This window comes from Choloepus didactylus, chromosome 1 (genome assembly GCF_015220235.1).
Source record: "Choloepus didactylus isolate mChoDid1 chromosome 1, mChoDid1.pri, whole genome shotgun sequence".
Taxonomy (NCBI): Eukaryota; Metazoa; Chordata; class Mammalia; order Pilosa; family Megalonychidae; genus Choloepus; species Choloepus didactylus.
Genome location: NC_051307.1, coordinates 5,714,592 through 5,728,515, shown reverse-complemented (window position 1 = coordinate 5,728,515; position 13,924 = coordinate 5,714,592). Strand labels below are relative to the sequence as shown.

The 13,924-nt window shown below is 49.5% G+C and overlaps 1 protein-coding gene across 2 annotated transcripts in view; it reads right to left on the bottom strand.

The window, feature by feature from the left end:
* TMPRSS2 (transmembrane serine protease 2) overlaps positions 1–7,096 on the bottom strand; it is a 35,760-nt gene extending 28,664 nt beyond the window's left edge. The window contains exon 1 of one of the 2 annotated variants that reach the window (XM_037831442.1): positions 7,043–7,096. Coding sequence is in view for 1 of the 2 variants with exons in the window: in XM_037831439.1 (XP_037687367.1) it covers positions 3,747–3,813 (67 nt within the window). In the remaining variant the exon portion in view is untranslated. Of the gene's footprint in view, positions 1–3,746; positions 4,399–7,042 lie in introns of those variants that run through there. The other variant, XM_037831439.1, reaches the window with a different exon arrangement.
* Positions 7,097–13,924: the final 6,828 nt, after the last annotated feature.

Here is a 13,924-nt window from a genome sequence, read left to right as displayed (position 1 = left end):
AGCATCGAATTAGCAGCAGCAAAACGGTAACCCACCGGGCATCCTTACGCTTAGGACTATGTAATTTCATGGCCAATAGAATCAAAGCAGTAATTGAGCCACTTCTTAAAACACCTTTTATGTTTCTTTGCTATTACTATAAGGAGTCAGGGTAATGGGACAGTGGTACATGTTTCAGCAGGCTGGGGGGGGCGGGATTTCCATGCTCTGAACACTCTCATCACCACTAACGCCAAGCTACCCACCCGCAGTCCACCGGCTCTCAAAGTTCAGCTGAGCCTAACGCAGGTGCACTTTCCCATCGCCAGAGCTACATCTACAAAGCAAAATTATGATTTGACTCATTAAACTAAAAAGCCAACAACTCGTGATGAAGAGAACCAGGAGTATGGTTTGTTAATCCTGGGGAAACCTCACTGACAGGTCACGAAAAAAATGCACCAGATCATTTATTTACTCTTCATGTGAAGGTTAAGGTAGAAAATAGTTCCTGTTAAGGCTTCAAGATTTTTTAAGGCTTTAAAAAAAAAAAAAAAAGTCAACAGCTTTCTGAGTATGAGAAAAGAAAACTGACCGGTTAGAGGTGGGAGGGATCACTGATTTAAAGATATATACATAACATTTAAGCCTTTTAAATAGATGCGATTATCACATATTAATATGCCTTCCTGGTGTCTGCTTTGTAAAGAGAGAGGATTCTAAGGCTTCAAATTAACACAATAGATAAATCTCCCACTCCGGTCTACTCTAAGTAGGGGAAAAACTAGCACCTTCCTAAGATGACTTTCAAAAGATCCTGCCTGCACAGATTCTCACTCCTCTGGTTTCTCTGGGCTCAAAAGCAGTTACTTGCCGCAGCTCTGAACTGTCTCTCCAGTTATAGCTTTGGTTGAAGTTTCAGGAAATGAAAATTAAATCCCACTGGCTGCTTTCCCAGCCTAGGTGCCTCTCAAAAGAAGGGAGAATCAGTGCTCAAAAGCCTCACTCACTATTCACTCAAGATCCCTAACAGTAGAAAAAGGAAGCCAGGGGAGGAAGGGACACGGGGCCGCGAGCAATTGTCAAGAAGCAACCATGGACCCAGAAGCCATTGCACTATAATCGTATTTTGTCTGGTGATCCCATGACCCACCAAGCATCAGAGCAAAAAATACTCTGTGAGTCCAGATCAGCTTCCAGCGTCTTTGGAATATAAAGAAGACAAGCGTCGTGCTGCCTGTAATTTTCTCAGGGGGGAAAATGCCCAACTCTGCCCATGGATCTGAAAGCGGAAACAGCGTTGTCCGAGGACGATCCACAAACCCATGTTCGGAGAACACCTACTAGGAGAGCTCATCTTCCAGGCAGGCATTCCCACACCTGCATGAGATAGCACAGCTCATGAACTGGTGTCTGAAAGGTGCAAGATACAACCTAGATGACAAGAGACAAGTGACACGCACTCTTTAGCAAATGTCCTTTTCTGCCATTTACAGGGCACAGATCACTGTTCCTGATTCCAAAAATCCAGCCGTAATGAAGCAACTTGGAGAACTTTGCTTTAAGCAAAGGGACTAAACTTGTAACAGGCTCCTCTTTCACAGCCAGCTGTCATCTCAACATTGACAGTATCGTCTGCTCAGGTCAAACCAAGGACCAGCTGTCCCCACACTTTCTCCATCCTCTCGGGGCTTTCCTTTCAGCGCTAAATCACTCCATGAGTCACCGGTCCTGCCACGGTTCCACAGGACATGGCCGAGGAATCCTATCTGTGTCCCATGGAACGTGATCACGTTCTTTCCAAAACAAGAACAGTTTCTTCTTTTAGTTTCTTCCCTCCAGACTGCCAAACACATTTGAGTTTTTTTCAAAGTATATATTTAATTTATATAGATTAGTGCAAGTTGAACATGAATGACAGTTTATAACCAAATTTATACAGCATCATGTGCTGGCTAGCTGTCCCGTCATGGGTGGTAGCAGGTGAAGTGGCCTTGATAAGGGAAATAATGAACATTCTCACCACTTGGAAGCAATCTAAATTAGTCTGGGGAATGATATTTTTTTCCTTTCAATAATGTAGTCCCCAAAGTACAGGTAGCTTCTTTCTTCTTTACCAGCTGAGCTGTAGGTGTAGCAACGTTCTGGGTTATGTCTGTGCTTCTGAGCTTTTGGCTCAATCCTACCAGCCCTAGTTTTCCATGGCAACAAAGCAATCACCACCTTGCCTGCCTGCGGTACTCCCTTCAACCCCAAATCTTTCTTTTACTCCCATTTGCTACCTTCTGGAGGCTTATTTTTGAAAACAACGAAGCCAATGAAAAAGTCATTCTCCTGGGCCTGCCTCCTTTCCAAGGAGTCAGGGGCATGTCACCATGAACCAACTTCCTTGGGTACAACGGCCACACTCTCGCTCGTTCCTGGAGCTCACAGCAGCGAGGGCCTGGGCTAGACACTGGGTGGGCAGTGGGCAGACCCCACCTTCTTGACCTCAGATTCTCTCTTCTTTCTTTGAACTCCCACGCCAACTCCACTGCCCACCCACCACTGGACTCTTCCCACCCTATTAACAAAGGACAGATGAGAACCCCGTGTGTCTAAACCACTGCACTAAATGCCAAACAGGAAGAAGTTATGTCGTGTTGAGGATATAGCACCCTACTGGATGAAAGTTAAACAACGGATATGTATTTAAGTAACAGATCAACAATAGGAAAGAAGTACAAGGCGAGATGAATGACACACGCGGGGATAATGCAGGACCTCTTGAGCGAGCTCTCCGGAGAGCTACCGCGGCACCGTCCAAGTTTCTTTTTAGATGAATGCCTCATTGTCTCAACGAGATTACAAACTTTTTAGGGCAGGAATCGTCTCTAGTCTTTTTTTTTCTTTCTTTTTTGGTTTGGTTTAAATCTAGTTTAGTGCCATACAAAGAAAGTGCACCTATGTTTTTTGAGTTCCAAAAGGCCAAATGAGGAAGATGCAGTTTAATAGAGATGGAAAGCCTGTACCTGGGCCAAACCAGTCTTCCCAGTTTTGGACCATGGACGACCTCAGGGTGGCTGGGAAAGGACTGGCTGCCTGATAGGACACTCCGGGGGGACCCCAGACACTTTCAGGACAGCGTGGTCCCCCACTGCACACACCGCCACTGGCCAGGAGTAAAGGACTTGCCCAAGCCAATCTGGAAAATGGGGCCAGTAAATAAATAGGGTTGCCATAAAGAGTAAATGAGAAAGTATTACGTTTCTCAGCTCAGCACCCAGTACGTGGTGAGCACTCAGTGATAATGTCAGCAGTTAGCGTTTCTCTTCCAATAGCTGAGGAACTTCTATGGGGAAAGGGATTTGATTTATTAGGTGTCATTCCAAAAGGCAAAGCCAGGATCAATGGGCTGAAATATCAAAAAGGCAGGTTTTTACTCAAAGTTTCCAACATGAGAAAGTTCAAGCATGGATTTGGCAACTTTGGAAGGTACCAGGATTCTCCAAACTAAAAACGTTTGATCAAGACTGGCTGGTCATTCTCTCAAGCATTGGTCGTTCTCTCGACAGAAGCTGGCTTCAGCTGGGAGGCCAGCTGTGGTCTTTTAAAGCAGCTCTCAACTCTTGATAAATCTATCACCTGAAAATATCACCAAATTGGCCGAGCACAGGAACTCCCAGAAAGAACCCCAGACCCACCATCCCTAGAAAACTGCAGGCCCCATGCCCCAGCTACTGACGTCGGCTCCCTGGACAGTCAGCCGGCTCCTAGAAGGCACTGACCTTGAAGACAGTCAGACGCTGACCCTCCGGCCACACACAAACCCCACCAGAGCTGGGCCCATTTCATCTTTCAACACCTCTCTCACTTGAAAATATTTTTTGGATGAATGTCCCCATGATCGTCATGAACTTGAGCTCCCAAATTCTTCCTTGTGTTCTGTCTGAGTGAGCTTCCAGACTTCAGCAAACATTTCGCGCTGCCTTATCACATCCCTGTGCTCTCAACCGGCCCGTGTCGCCTGACTCCCGAGCACACGAACAAAAGGTCAAAAGGCCGAGAGTTTTCCCCGTGCAAGTCCTTTCTTCCTTCTGGAGTGGCCTCTAGTAGGAGGGAAAAGCCAGTCTCTAAGTCACTTCTCTGTTCAAAATCCACAGTTTTCAATCCAAATAACTGCTTTCTCTGTCCCCCAACCAAGCCAGAAAACCCATCTCCGGCTTTCTTGGAGTTGGAGACGGCCTTGCTGCTGCCACCTGCCACCTGCTCCTGTCCCTTCTCCGGACACTGCCCGGTGTGGTGCGTGCCAGGGGCGGGTAAGGAGGCCCTTCCCTGTTCCCCGGGATGCCACGAGCCCCCCTGCTGCCAGACCCCTCCTCAGCCAGCAAAACTGGCCACTAGACTAAGCCAGTCTCCTTTCCTCGCTGCCTCCATGCCCAGGGCTTACACCTGAGCGGTGGTTCCCACATCTGGAATTTTCTGGAGTAGTTAGAAGAAAATAAAATTAAAAAATTCCTTTCCCCATGCTCCCCGCCCTGACTCTGATGCAACATCTTAGCTCAGGGAATTCACCCACAAGTTTGGTTGAAAAGGGTGAGTTACCCGTCTGGGCTCCCAGGTTTACACTTCCTGATAGACTCACCCCACCCCCCACCGGCACGCACACTCACCCCGTCCCCCACCCGCCCCAGGCTGTGCCCAGAGTAGGGTGGTGTGACTCGGGCTTTAGCATCACAGGTGTTGCCACACCGTCTTGGCACGTGAAGCCCCCCCATCACCCAGTGAGGCAGGGGGTGGGGGGTGGTGGTGCTGCTCCACCCTGCACGGATAGGGAGTAAGGAGGCCCAGGCACCTCTGCCCAGGGTCAGGGGCTGGGGGCACTGCCAGCAGGAGCTCCCTCTGGCCTCACCCCTCAGTTCAAACATCAGGATAGGCTGAATGTGGCCGGGTGCACCAACGAGCCCTCATTTGCCTCAGGATTCCTGGGCCCCCTTCCTGGGGTCTTCCGCTTTCCCAGTCTCCCTGGGTTCTAAATTCCTGGAGGACCGAGGGGAAAAGGGACGGCCACCCACGCCGGTTCCAGCATCCTCTCTCCAGCTCCGAAGCTGGCGCTGGGAGACAGTCTTGGAGTCAGTGGCCCGCCTTCAAGCCCCTAGTTCTGCCACTTACAGGTTATGTGACCTTGGGCAAGTGACTTCTCTGCCTCCGTTTCCTTATAATTGAGTTAAGTTAAAAAAAAGCTTGGAAGGGCGTCTGGCTGGAAGCGCCCCATCACGTTCCTGTTATGATATCACTGGTGGGGCGGATTTCACGCCTACAATTAGCATGAGCTCAGAGCCCAGGGCTGAGCCAGAGCTGGCGAAGCAAACCCAGGGCTCAGCGAGGACCCAGCAATAGCCTGACCCTGTTGGAAGAAATGGGGGGTTCAATAAGAGGGAAGTTGCAGGGACCAAGCAAACACTTGTTCACACCAGGAAGACAGGCCCAACCTGCTCACGCGTTGATGTCTTATTAAACAAATCAAGAACTGAGGTGCTGAATGGCAGAAACGCAGCAGGGGATCCCCCCCACCCCAGGACTGCACCCCGCCCCCAGCACTCGACTTGAATGTTTTCTTCATCGATAGTGCCCTTGAATGTCATTCTTACTGGGGGGGGCAGGCCCACCTCTGGCACAACAGGAAAGCTGGGAGGAGCTGTGAGTGCCCCTCCAGCGGCGCTCCCCCCCCTCCCCGTTCCCAGCCCCCCTCCTCCTCCGTCAGCACAGGAGCAGCCAGGGAGGCATCCGGGGCTGCAGCTCGAGCCCCCGGCCTGTGCCCCGGGGTAAACCCTGCGGGCCACTCTCGGTCCCCCACCCCTGCACCCCACCTCCTGCAGAGATTGGCTCGGTCCTCACTTCCCGGAGAAACTTCCCTGACCTCCCAGGCTCGGTCAACAGCCCTCACCCCCAGGCACACCACACACGCGCTGCACACTTTAGGTTTTCTAAACACCAAGTAACTAGGCTCTGTGGCCCTTGTGATTTTCCATTCCTTGGGTGGCTCTCCAGGAGCGCAGGGATCGCAAGGCTCCTTCTCCTCCAGCCGAACGCAGGGGCGCCGACCTGGGGCCGCCGGGCCAAACTTTCCCTCCCAAACGGGCTCCGGGGTTTCGTCTGAATCGGGTCTGTGCCTAGAAACGGGACTCCGAGGCACCGCGCTGTGCCCTCGGGCGGGCGGCCACCCGCACCCAAGGCCTCCGGGGCGCAGTCGCGCCAACGTTGGGGCCCAGAGGCAGATCGTCAGCAGGGCCCGGGGGTGCCGCAGGCAGGGCGCCCACTGCCTTGGCACCGCGGGGAGGGCGCGCCTGAGGACCTTGGTCCCAGCACGCTCCCCAGGCGACCGGGCCACCCTCCCCGCGCCGCGGGGTCGCCTCGGTGGGCACGGCCCGCAAGCAGCCCCTCCGCGGACCCGGCCGCCGAGCCTAAGGCCCCCGGTCCCCGCCGTCCCCGCAGTCCCCGCCGCCGCGCCCCTTGCCCGCCGGCCCTATCGCTCGCGGCATCTCTGGAGTTTCCAGTTTCTCGCCCTTCGGTAGTAACTAAGCAGCGGAAGGAGTTCAGGTAACACTCCCGGCTGCAGAGATTTTCCCGAAACAAAGAAATCGATCCACAAGCTGCCCCTGCCTCGTCCCCAAGGATAAGGCGCCCCCCTGGGCCCAGCCGCGGGACGCATGGGCCGGGCAGGGCGGGCGGACAGGGACCCGCTCGGTCGGGGGACCCCACCCCGCCCCCTTCCGGGCGCCCCTGCTCCGGCCGGGGGACCCGAGGGCAATCCCCCCGCACCCGGCCGCGCGGTGCCAAAGGCGGCGGCAGGTGGCTCCAGCCTCGGGTCCGAGCCGCCCGCGTCTCCCCACGGAGGGCTCCCGGCCCGGCTCAGTCCACGCACCCGCCGCGCTCGCCCCGCTCGGGGGCCCGGCTGCACCTCCCACCCAGCGCCCCCAGCGCGGGGGCTTCGGTGGCTCGAGGGCGCCCGGGGACCCCACCGCGCCCCGGCATCCCAGCGCCTGGGCCCCGGGACAGGGAGCCCGCAGGCGGCGCCGCTCACCTGCCGCGCTCCGGGGCCGCGGCCGGCGCTCCCCGCCTCTCGCCCTTCCTCCTCCTCCTCCCGCTCCTGCACCTCCTTCCGAGTCCCCGACCCTCCCCCGGCTCTCGCTTTAATCTCGGGAGGCGGCGTCAGAGCGCCCCGGGAGACACGCCCAAGCACCTGTCCCGGGTCTCCTCGTGGAGGGGGCGGGGGCTCCCCGGAGGAGGCGGCCTGAGGGCCCGAGTCGCTCCCTCCCTCGGAACGTCTGCGGGGACCGGCCTCCCCCGGAATAGCCCGGGTCTTCCCCGGGAGTAAAGGCAACGGACGGGTGTGGGGTAAACCTCAGTACAGAAGGCATGGCGGTTCCTCTGTCCTTGAGAAGCTCTTTCCACTGTGGTTTGCGATACACAAATTAGCATGGATTACTTGAAAATTTAAAATACAAGGAGAAAGCCTAAGTCATTCATTCCAACTCTCCACTTTTTGCCTTGGCTCAGCACCTCCTCCTGGCAGGTCTCCATTCTCCGCCCCTGCCAGGCCCCAGGAGCCCCTCCCAGCCTGCTGGACTTTACTAGTAAGTTGCTTCCTCCCACCCTCTCTTCTTGCTCCTTCTTTGCTCTGCTGTCGGCATCTGCAACAGGAGACTGCTCTATATGCCCAGACCCACATCCTCTCACACCTCACTGGTTTCCAGGTTGACACTGGTAGGAGACCCTCAGGGCCATTTCCAGCAGGCAGGAGTCAGGTCTAGTTGTTTTCTGGTGGTGACTCATTTCTCTTTTCAGTAGCCTGTCACCAAAGTGACACCGTTGCTCCACCCACCCCCAAGACCCACCTGCACACCAGGTGGTGTGTGTCTACCCACGCCACCCTCGTGTGGTGGTGTTCTCCCAGCATTCATTTCCTCTTCTCTCGGCACCCTTCTGGAATTTTGCTGGGTTAGCCTCATCTCCCAGGAGCAGCCCATATGCTTGTGGAACACCTCTACTCCAACTCCAGCAGTGGGCATGCCTCTCAGGCCCTGGGCAGGCAGCTTCATCACATGCCCTGCAGAATTCCTGGTTCAGGGAATTCTGATGGACACACAGCCCATTTCTGGTCAGTGAGAAATGAGGGAGGTTTCCTGGGGCTTGGGGAAGAAAGGGTTTTACTATTTCTTCTAAGAGAGCTTTCAGGGACCCTCTTTCTTCCTTGGGCTTGGAGGAAGATGCAAGCAAGCCTGAGAACTGTTGCTAGCTGTCTTCTCATCACCAGGGAGCTAGTACCGGGGAAAAGATAGTGCATCCGGTGAAAAGCACAGCTCAGAGATGACAAAAAACCCTGTTCTCAATGGCATCACTGAGCTGCTAAATCAAACTAACTCGGATGTTGAGACCCCTTTATGATTATTTTCTCTAAAGCAAATGGAAAATCAGAATCATTTGCCACAGGCAGAAACCAAAAGACAGTGAATGCAAAACAATATCATTGCACATGTAAAATAAGCAACAGAGTTGAGCTCATGGCAATAAGGCAGACCAGGCATCCTGAAAAGTTTTACATGGACAAAGAGGCTTGTTAAATATAAATTGTTAAAATCCTTTCAAATGACAGCTGATTTTGCAGGAAAGCATGGGGAATCCTCAGACGCAGACGTGAAGTGGGAGCGTGTAACCAGGGAAGTCAGGAAGGATTCCACAGTGGCAGGCATCCTGAAATCACCTGCCAGTCTCTGTTGGTGTGGAGCTTTGTGGGCAGGGGATGGGGTGGATAACAAAGTCAGAAATTGGCTAGGATACCACCGCACCAAGCCAGGACCCAGAAAAGCTATACCCTCAGGAAAAGGATGAATTTTGTAAAAAATATTTATATCCACCCCTTTGAAGGACAATGGCTGGTAGAGTTGTCTGTCTTAGGCAGAGCTCTCAATGAGATAATTTATAACCAGAAGCAAATCCTCACATGAGAATTTGAGTTTTAAACCCAAATTCGCACTATCTTTGTGGTCAGAACAACTTTAAGACAAGAATTTGATATAAAGTAGTCTTAAATCAGTGATGCCTCAGGCACAGTGGAAGCAAACAAACTCTCTCTAGAGGAATGCCTGGGAACCCAGGAAAAATTCTCACAGATAACATCACAATTAAAACGCACTCATATTTTTTGAAAAATAAAAGAAGACATCATGAGCAAGTGTTAAACACAGTAAACAGAAGAATCAGACCCTAGATATCAGCATTATCAAACACAGATGAGAAAATAAGTGTGTTTACTATGTTTAAAAAAAGAGAGAGAGAATGTGAAAATGAATAAGAAGCAAGGATTGTTGAAAATGACCTGGCAGAATTGGAGGGAAAAACTAAAGAGAACTTCTAGAAACAAAATGGCAAATTCTCAATAGATGTATTATACATAGCTGAAGAAGGAATCGATGAAGTGGAATATACACCTGAAGAAATTATTCCAAATGCACACAGGGAAACAAAGGAATAAAATATTTAAAGTGCTGAGAAAAAGTAACTGTAGACCTAGAATTTTATGCCCAGTGAAAATATCTTTCAAGAAAAGGGGGTAAGGACGTTTCCAGACAAATCAAAATAGTGTTGGTCATAACAAAGAAACTTAAAACGATGAGATTCAGGAAGAAGGGAGAGAAGCCCAGAAGGAAAGTGTGCAAAGCCAGAGCAAAGAAAATGTTCAAAATGTGGGCAAATTTAAGCAAATTTTTGCAGCATAAAACAATACTGATAATAATGTTCAATTTGGGAAGATAGAGAAGCAGCAAGCATATAGAACTAAAATAATGGAAAATGATAGCATGAAACCAGGGAGCAGACTGGCCAAAATGAAAGCATTTTAATGATTGTGTTCTTCTGGGGAACAAACATACTGATTAACGCTAGACTTCATTGAGTATTCTTCTTAAAGAGATAATTATGAAAGAATAAAATGGGAGAATATATTGATAACTTCCAAACCCAAAGGAAAAAAATAGAATGAGAAGAAAAACCCTCAATAAAACCAAAATAAAGGAAATAAAGATGAGGAGAAAAAGGAGGAGGAAAACAGTACTCAGGAAAAATAAGGCAAACAGAAAACTCAAAATATAATTGTAGAAATATATGCAAATACATCAATAATTGTAATACATGTAAATGCTCTAAACTGTGAGTTAAAAGACATAGATTTAAAAAAATGACATAGACTATGACTGTTTACTTTTTTGGCAGCCATCTGCTGTTTATAAAACACAAGTAGAATGAACACATCTAACAGAAAGCTTGTTTGGCTATACTAAAAATGGACAAAATCTATATTAAAATAAAAAGCATTACTGAGAATCAGAAGGATCACTCTATAATGATGAAATAAACAGTTCACCTGGAAAATATGACAATTCTGAACTTGTACATACCTAAAAACTTTTAAAATGTATAAAGAAAAAATGATGAAACTACAAGAGGATCTTCACAAATCTCATCTCCCTTAGTCGTACATAGGTCAAGCAGACAAAAAAAAAAAAAAATACAAATATACAAGCTTTAACACACAATTAGCAGACTTTTTTAATGGGCATATATAGATGCCTCAACTGAATAAATGGAGACACGCCACATTGATATATAGAGGATTCAGTACTGTAAAGGTGTGGATTATCTCCTCAAGCTGGCATGGTAGATTTAACACAATTCCAACTCACATTCTACCATGTGTATGTATACGGTTTGACTAGATTACTCTAAACTGTATGCGCAAGATTTTGCAGAAACAAAGGGCTAAGACATCTGAAGAGCAAGTATATGGGAGGCTCATCCACAGTTCACCTGCCATTCTGAAGACCGAATCCAGAAAATTGCTTCTGATGGCTTCAATATTTAAAGCCTTAGAATGATAATGGTGGAGGGATTAGAAAAACAAAACAAAACAAAAAAATTACCAATGAATGGGAAAGAACAGAGAGCTCAGAAACAGACCAAGGTATGTTTGGAGACTGGAAATGCAGGTCAATGGGAAAATCTAATGGGAAAACTGGTTATCTGTGTAAAGTAAAGAAAAAAATTAGAATCCTAGGTTACACAACATACATAAGCCAATTCCAGGTGAATTAACGACCAGGTGTAAAAATAAACAGGGAGGTGTGGGGGGTAGAGATGAGGCAGCGGCCGGCCGTTGTTGGCTCACGTGTTGTTGCTGAGCTGCTGACTTGCTGGCGTGGGGCAGCGATCAGGCTTGCAACTGGTCCTCTTTCCCGTGATGTACCTTCAGTGTCTCTGAAGCCTGGGCTTGGGCCAGGTGTGTGTTTAGCTTCGCGATGAAGAGCTTCTGCAGGTACCTGCGTCAAGGTCGGAGGCAACAGCCCTGAATGCAGGTTCCAGCTGATCCGTCGGGGCTCCAGCTAAGTCCTTGCTCTCCTGTTTCCCGGCCTTCCCCTACCCTTCTTCTCCTCCTCACAGCTTCCAGGGGGACTTCAAGCTTCAGCTGCAGATGCAAAGGCAACAACCACGCAGACATTAGTCAGGCAGCTGCCACAACTGCACAAGGCCAAATCACACACACACACATGCACACACATCTTTATAGTAAGTGGAAGACAAATTAAAACAAATGAGTTACCATTTGGCACACACCAAATGGGCAAAAATTAATGTAGTTCAATACCACATGTGGCCAAAGGGATCCATGAAAAACTCTTAGCTGGGGATGGAAGGGAGGTGCAAATTGGAACACCCACTTTGAAAACCCTTACAGCCTTGTACAATAATCTGGAAGACATGTAAAACTTACCCTCAGAAATTTTGCTCCTAAGTATGTGCCCTAAAGAAGCTCTTGCAACATGCCCAGAAGACTTCCGCAAACATGCTCATAGAAGCACTGTTTCTACTTCAAAAACCTGGAAACAACCCAACTACAGATTAGAAATTCCCATCAGTTCAGAAGGACACACATATATGATTCCAATTTTATAGAGTTGAAAGCTTTCGAAAAATGATGTATTGTTTAGAGATGTTTATGTACATCATAAAACTGTGAAAGAGAGAAAGGAATTGATAAACACAAAAATTCAGTATTGTGGTTTCCCCTAGAGGTGCAAATGGGGTTCTGGGAAGCTGGTGCTGGTAATAATCTGTTTCTTAAGCCGGCTTGTAAATCCATGGGTGTTCACTGTATTTTTTTCTTTCTTTCTTATTTTTGTATTACATATATTCTGCTGTACATATTAAATATTTCATAATTTTTAAAATGAAGTACATCTTGTCATTAAGCTAACTGATTTAAAAATGTCTGACAGTGAATCTCTCCAAGGGAGAAATGGACTATTTCACAAATCTGGCAGTAATCAAGTGTCATTTGGCCTCATGGTGCTTAAGAGGAGGAAGATAATTCTGTATTTTAGTTTTGATGTTTATAGTCTAAGATTCCCACATGTACTTACAGTCAAAAGGAACAAAAGGTAATTGACAAATTCCTTGGTGAGGCAGGATGTGGAGAATTTATTTCTAACCAAAATGATGTGGATAGTGATAAACACACTTTTGTTTCAAGAAACCCTATGAATCCATCTCCAGGTGTGTTCAGGACGTTTGCCATGTCCTCCAGGGATAGGTGACATCCCTTACCTATACACCACTGCTGGGAAAATAAAGGGTCTTTCACATGTCTTTTCATAAATTCACCGTACTTTCAGTCAGTTCTTTGGATGAATTCATATCATACATGTTCAAACAAGGAAAACATTTTTAATATTTGTTCTTAGTGGTTGGGCCAAGTTATAAGGCTTGGTTCCAGGCTCAGCATGTACCAGGTCTGCGGCACTTCTCAAGTTTACACACACAACCTCATCGGGAGACAGGACTGTCCCCATTTTACAATGGGGACCCCGGGGCCCCAAGAGGTCACGTGGCCTGCCTGCACCGGAGCTGGTGAGTGAGACCACTGCTGGGCCTGTGGGCTGGCAACCTCGTGGGCAGCTGAACCAGAGCCACAGTCCAGGGCTCCTGGCACCAGTGCTGGGGAAGGGACCTCTGCTGGTGAGCTCTTCTGCTCCCTCGCTGTCCCTAGCAACCCCAAGTTCTACAGGGTCCCTTTGCTCCATCGTGGGAGACCATCGTGGGGAAAGGATGGGTCAGGGGTATGGGGTCGACAGCAGCTGGCAGTGAAGTAGCAATGTCTGCTGTGCTCCCCTCTGCTCGCACTGCACCCTCTCATCCTCCTGCGTCCCTCTCTGTTGACCTCCTCCAGGCTGGCTCTGGGGCAAAGAGAGAATGTGTGTGAACCGTGCCTGACTTACAACGCTAGAGGGAAACAGGATAACTGCACTATAAAATCCCACTCGGAAAGGGGGAGAAGGAGAAGGAGCACTTGTGGGCCACCTGCCCTTTCGTTTACCCTGTCCGGGCAGGGAGGACCCGGAACCACCACCGCCACCCCTCCCCAGCCCTGCTGCCCTGGGAAGTCCTTGAGGGATTATCCAGTTGGCCCCAGCTCTGTCCTCCAGACTTCCCTTGCCCTGTGCTCAGGTGAGCCACCTTCTTATCTGGGCTTCTTTAGCAACCACTTCCTGTTACCAGTTCAGGGGTCTTGGAGTTGCATCAGGGGTTGGGGAACACAGGCTTTCTTTCCTAAACAGGGGCTTCCTGGCAATGAAGTCTCCTTAGGTCTGTGGCAGGTTTCCTGTGGCTTGAGTTCCCCCGACCAGAGCTCCAGCCAGACAGGCTCCTGGTACCTGGACACAGACTGGTCCCTCTGCCCTAACCAGGTAATCTGTGAACAATGCAAGGGGGGCTGGCAAGGAGGCAACAAGGGATGCAGAACACCTCCCTGGGGAAGTTCCCCATCCCAGTCATGCCAGATTAGACAAACCACACGTCTTAGTCTGCCAGAGGCTTCCATAACACGTACTACATGGTGAGTATTTAACAAGAA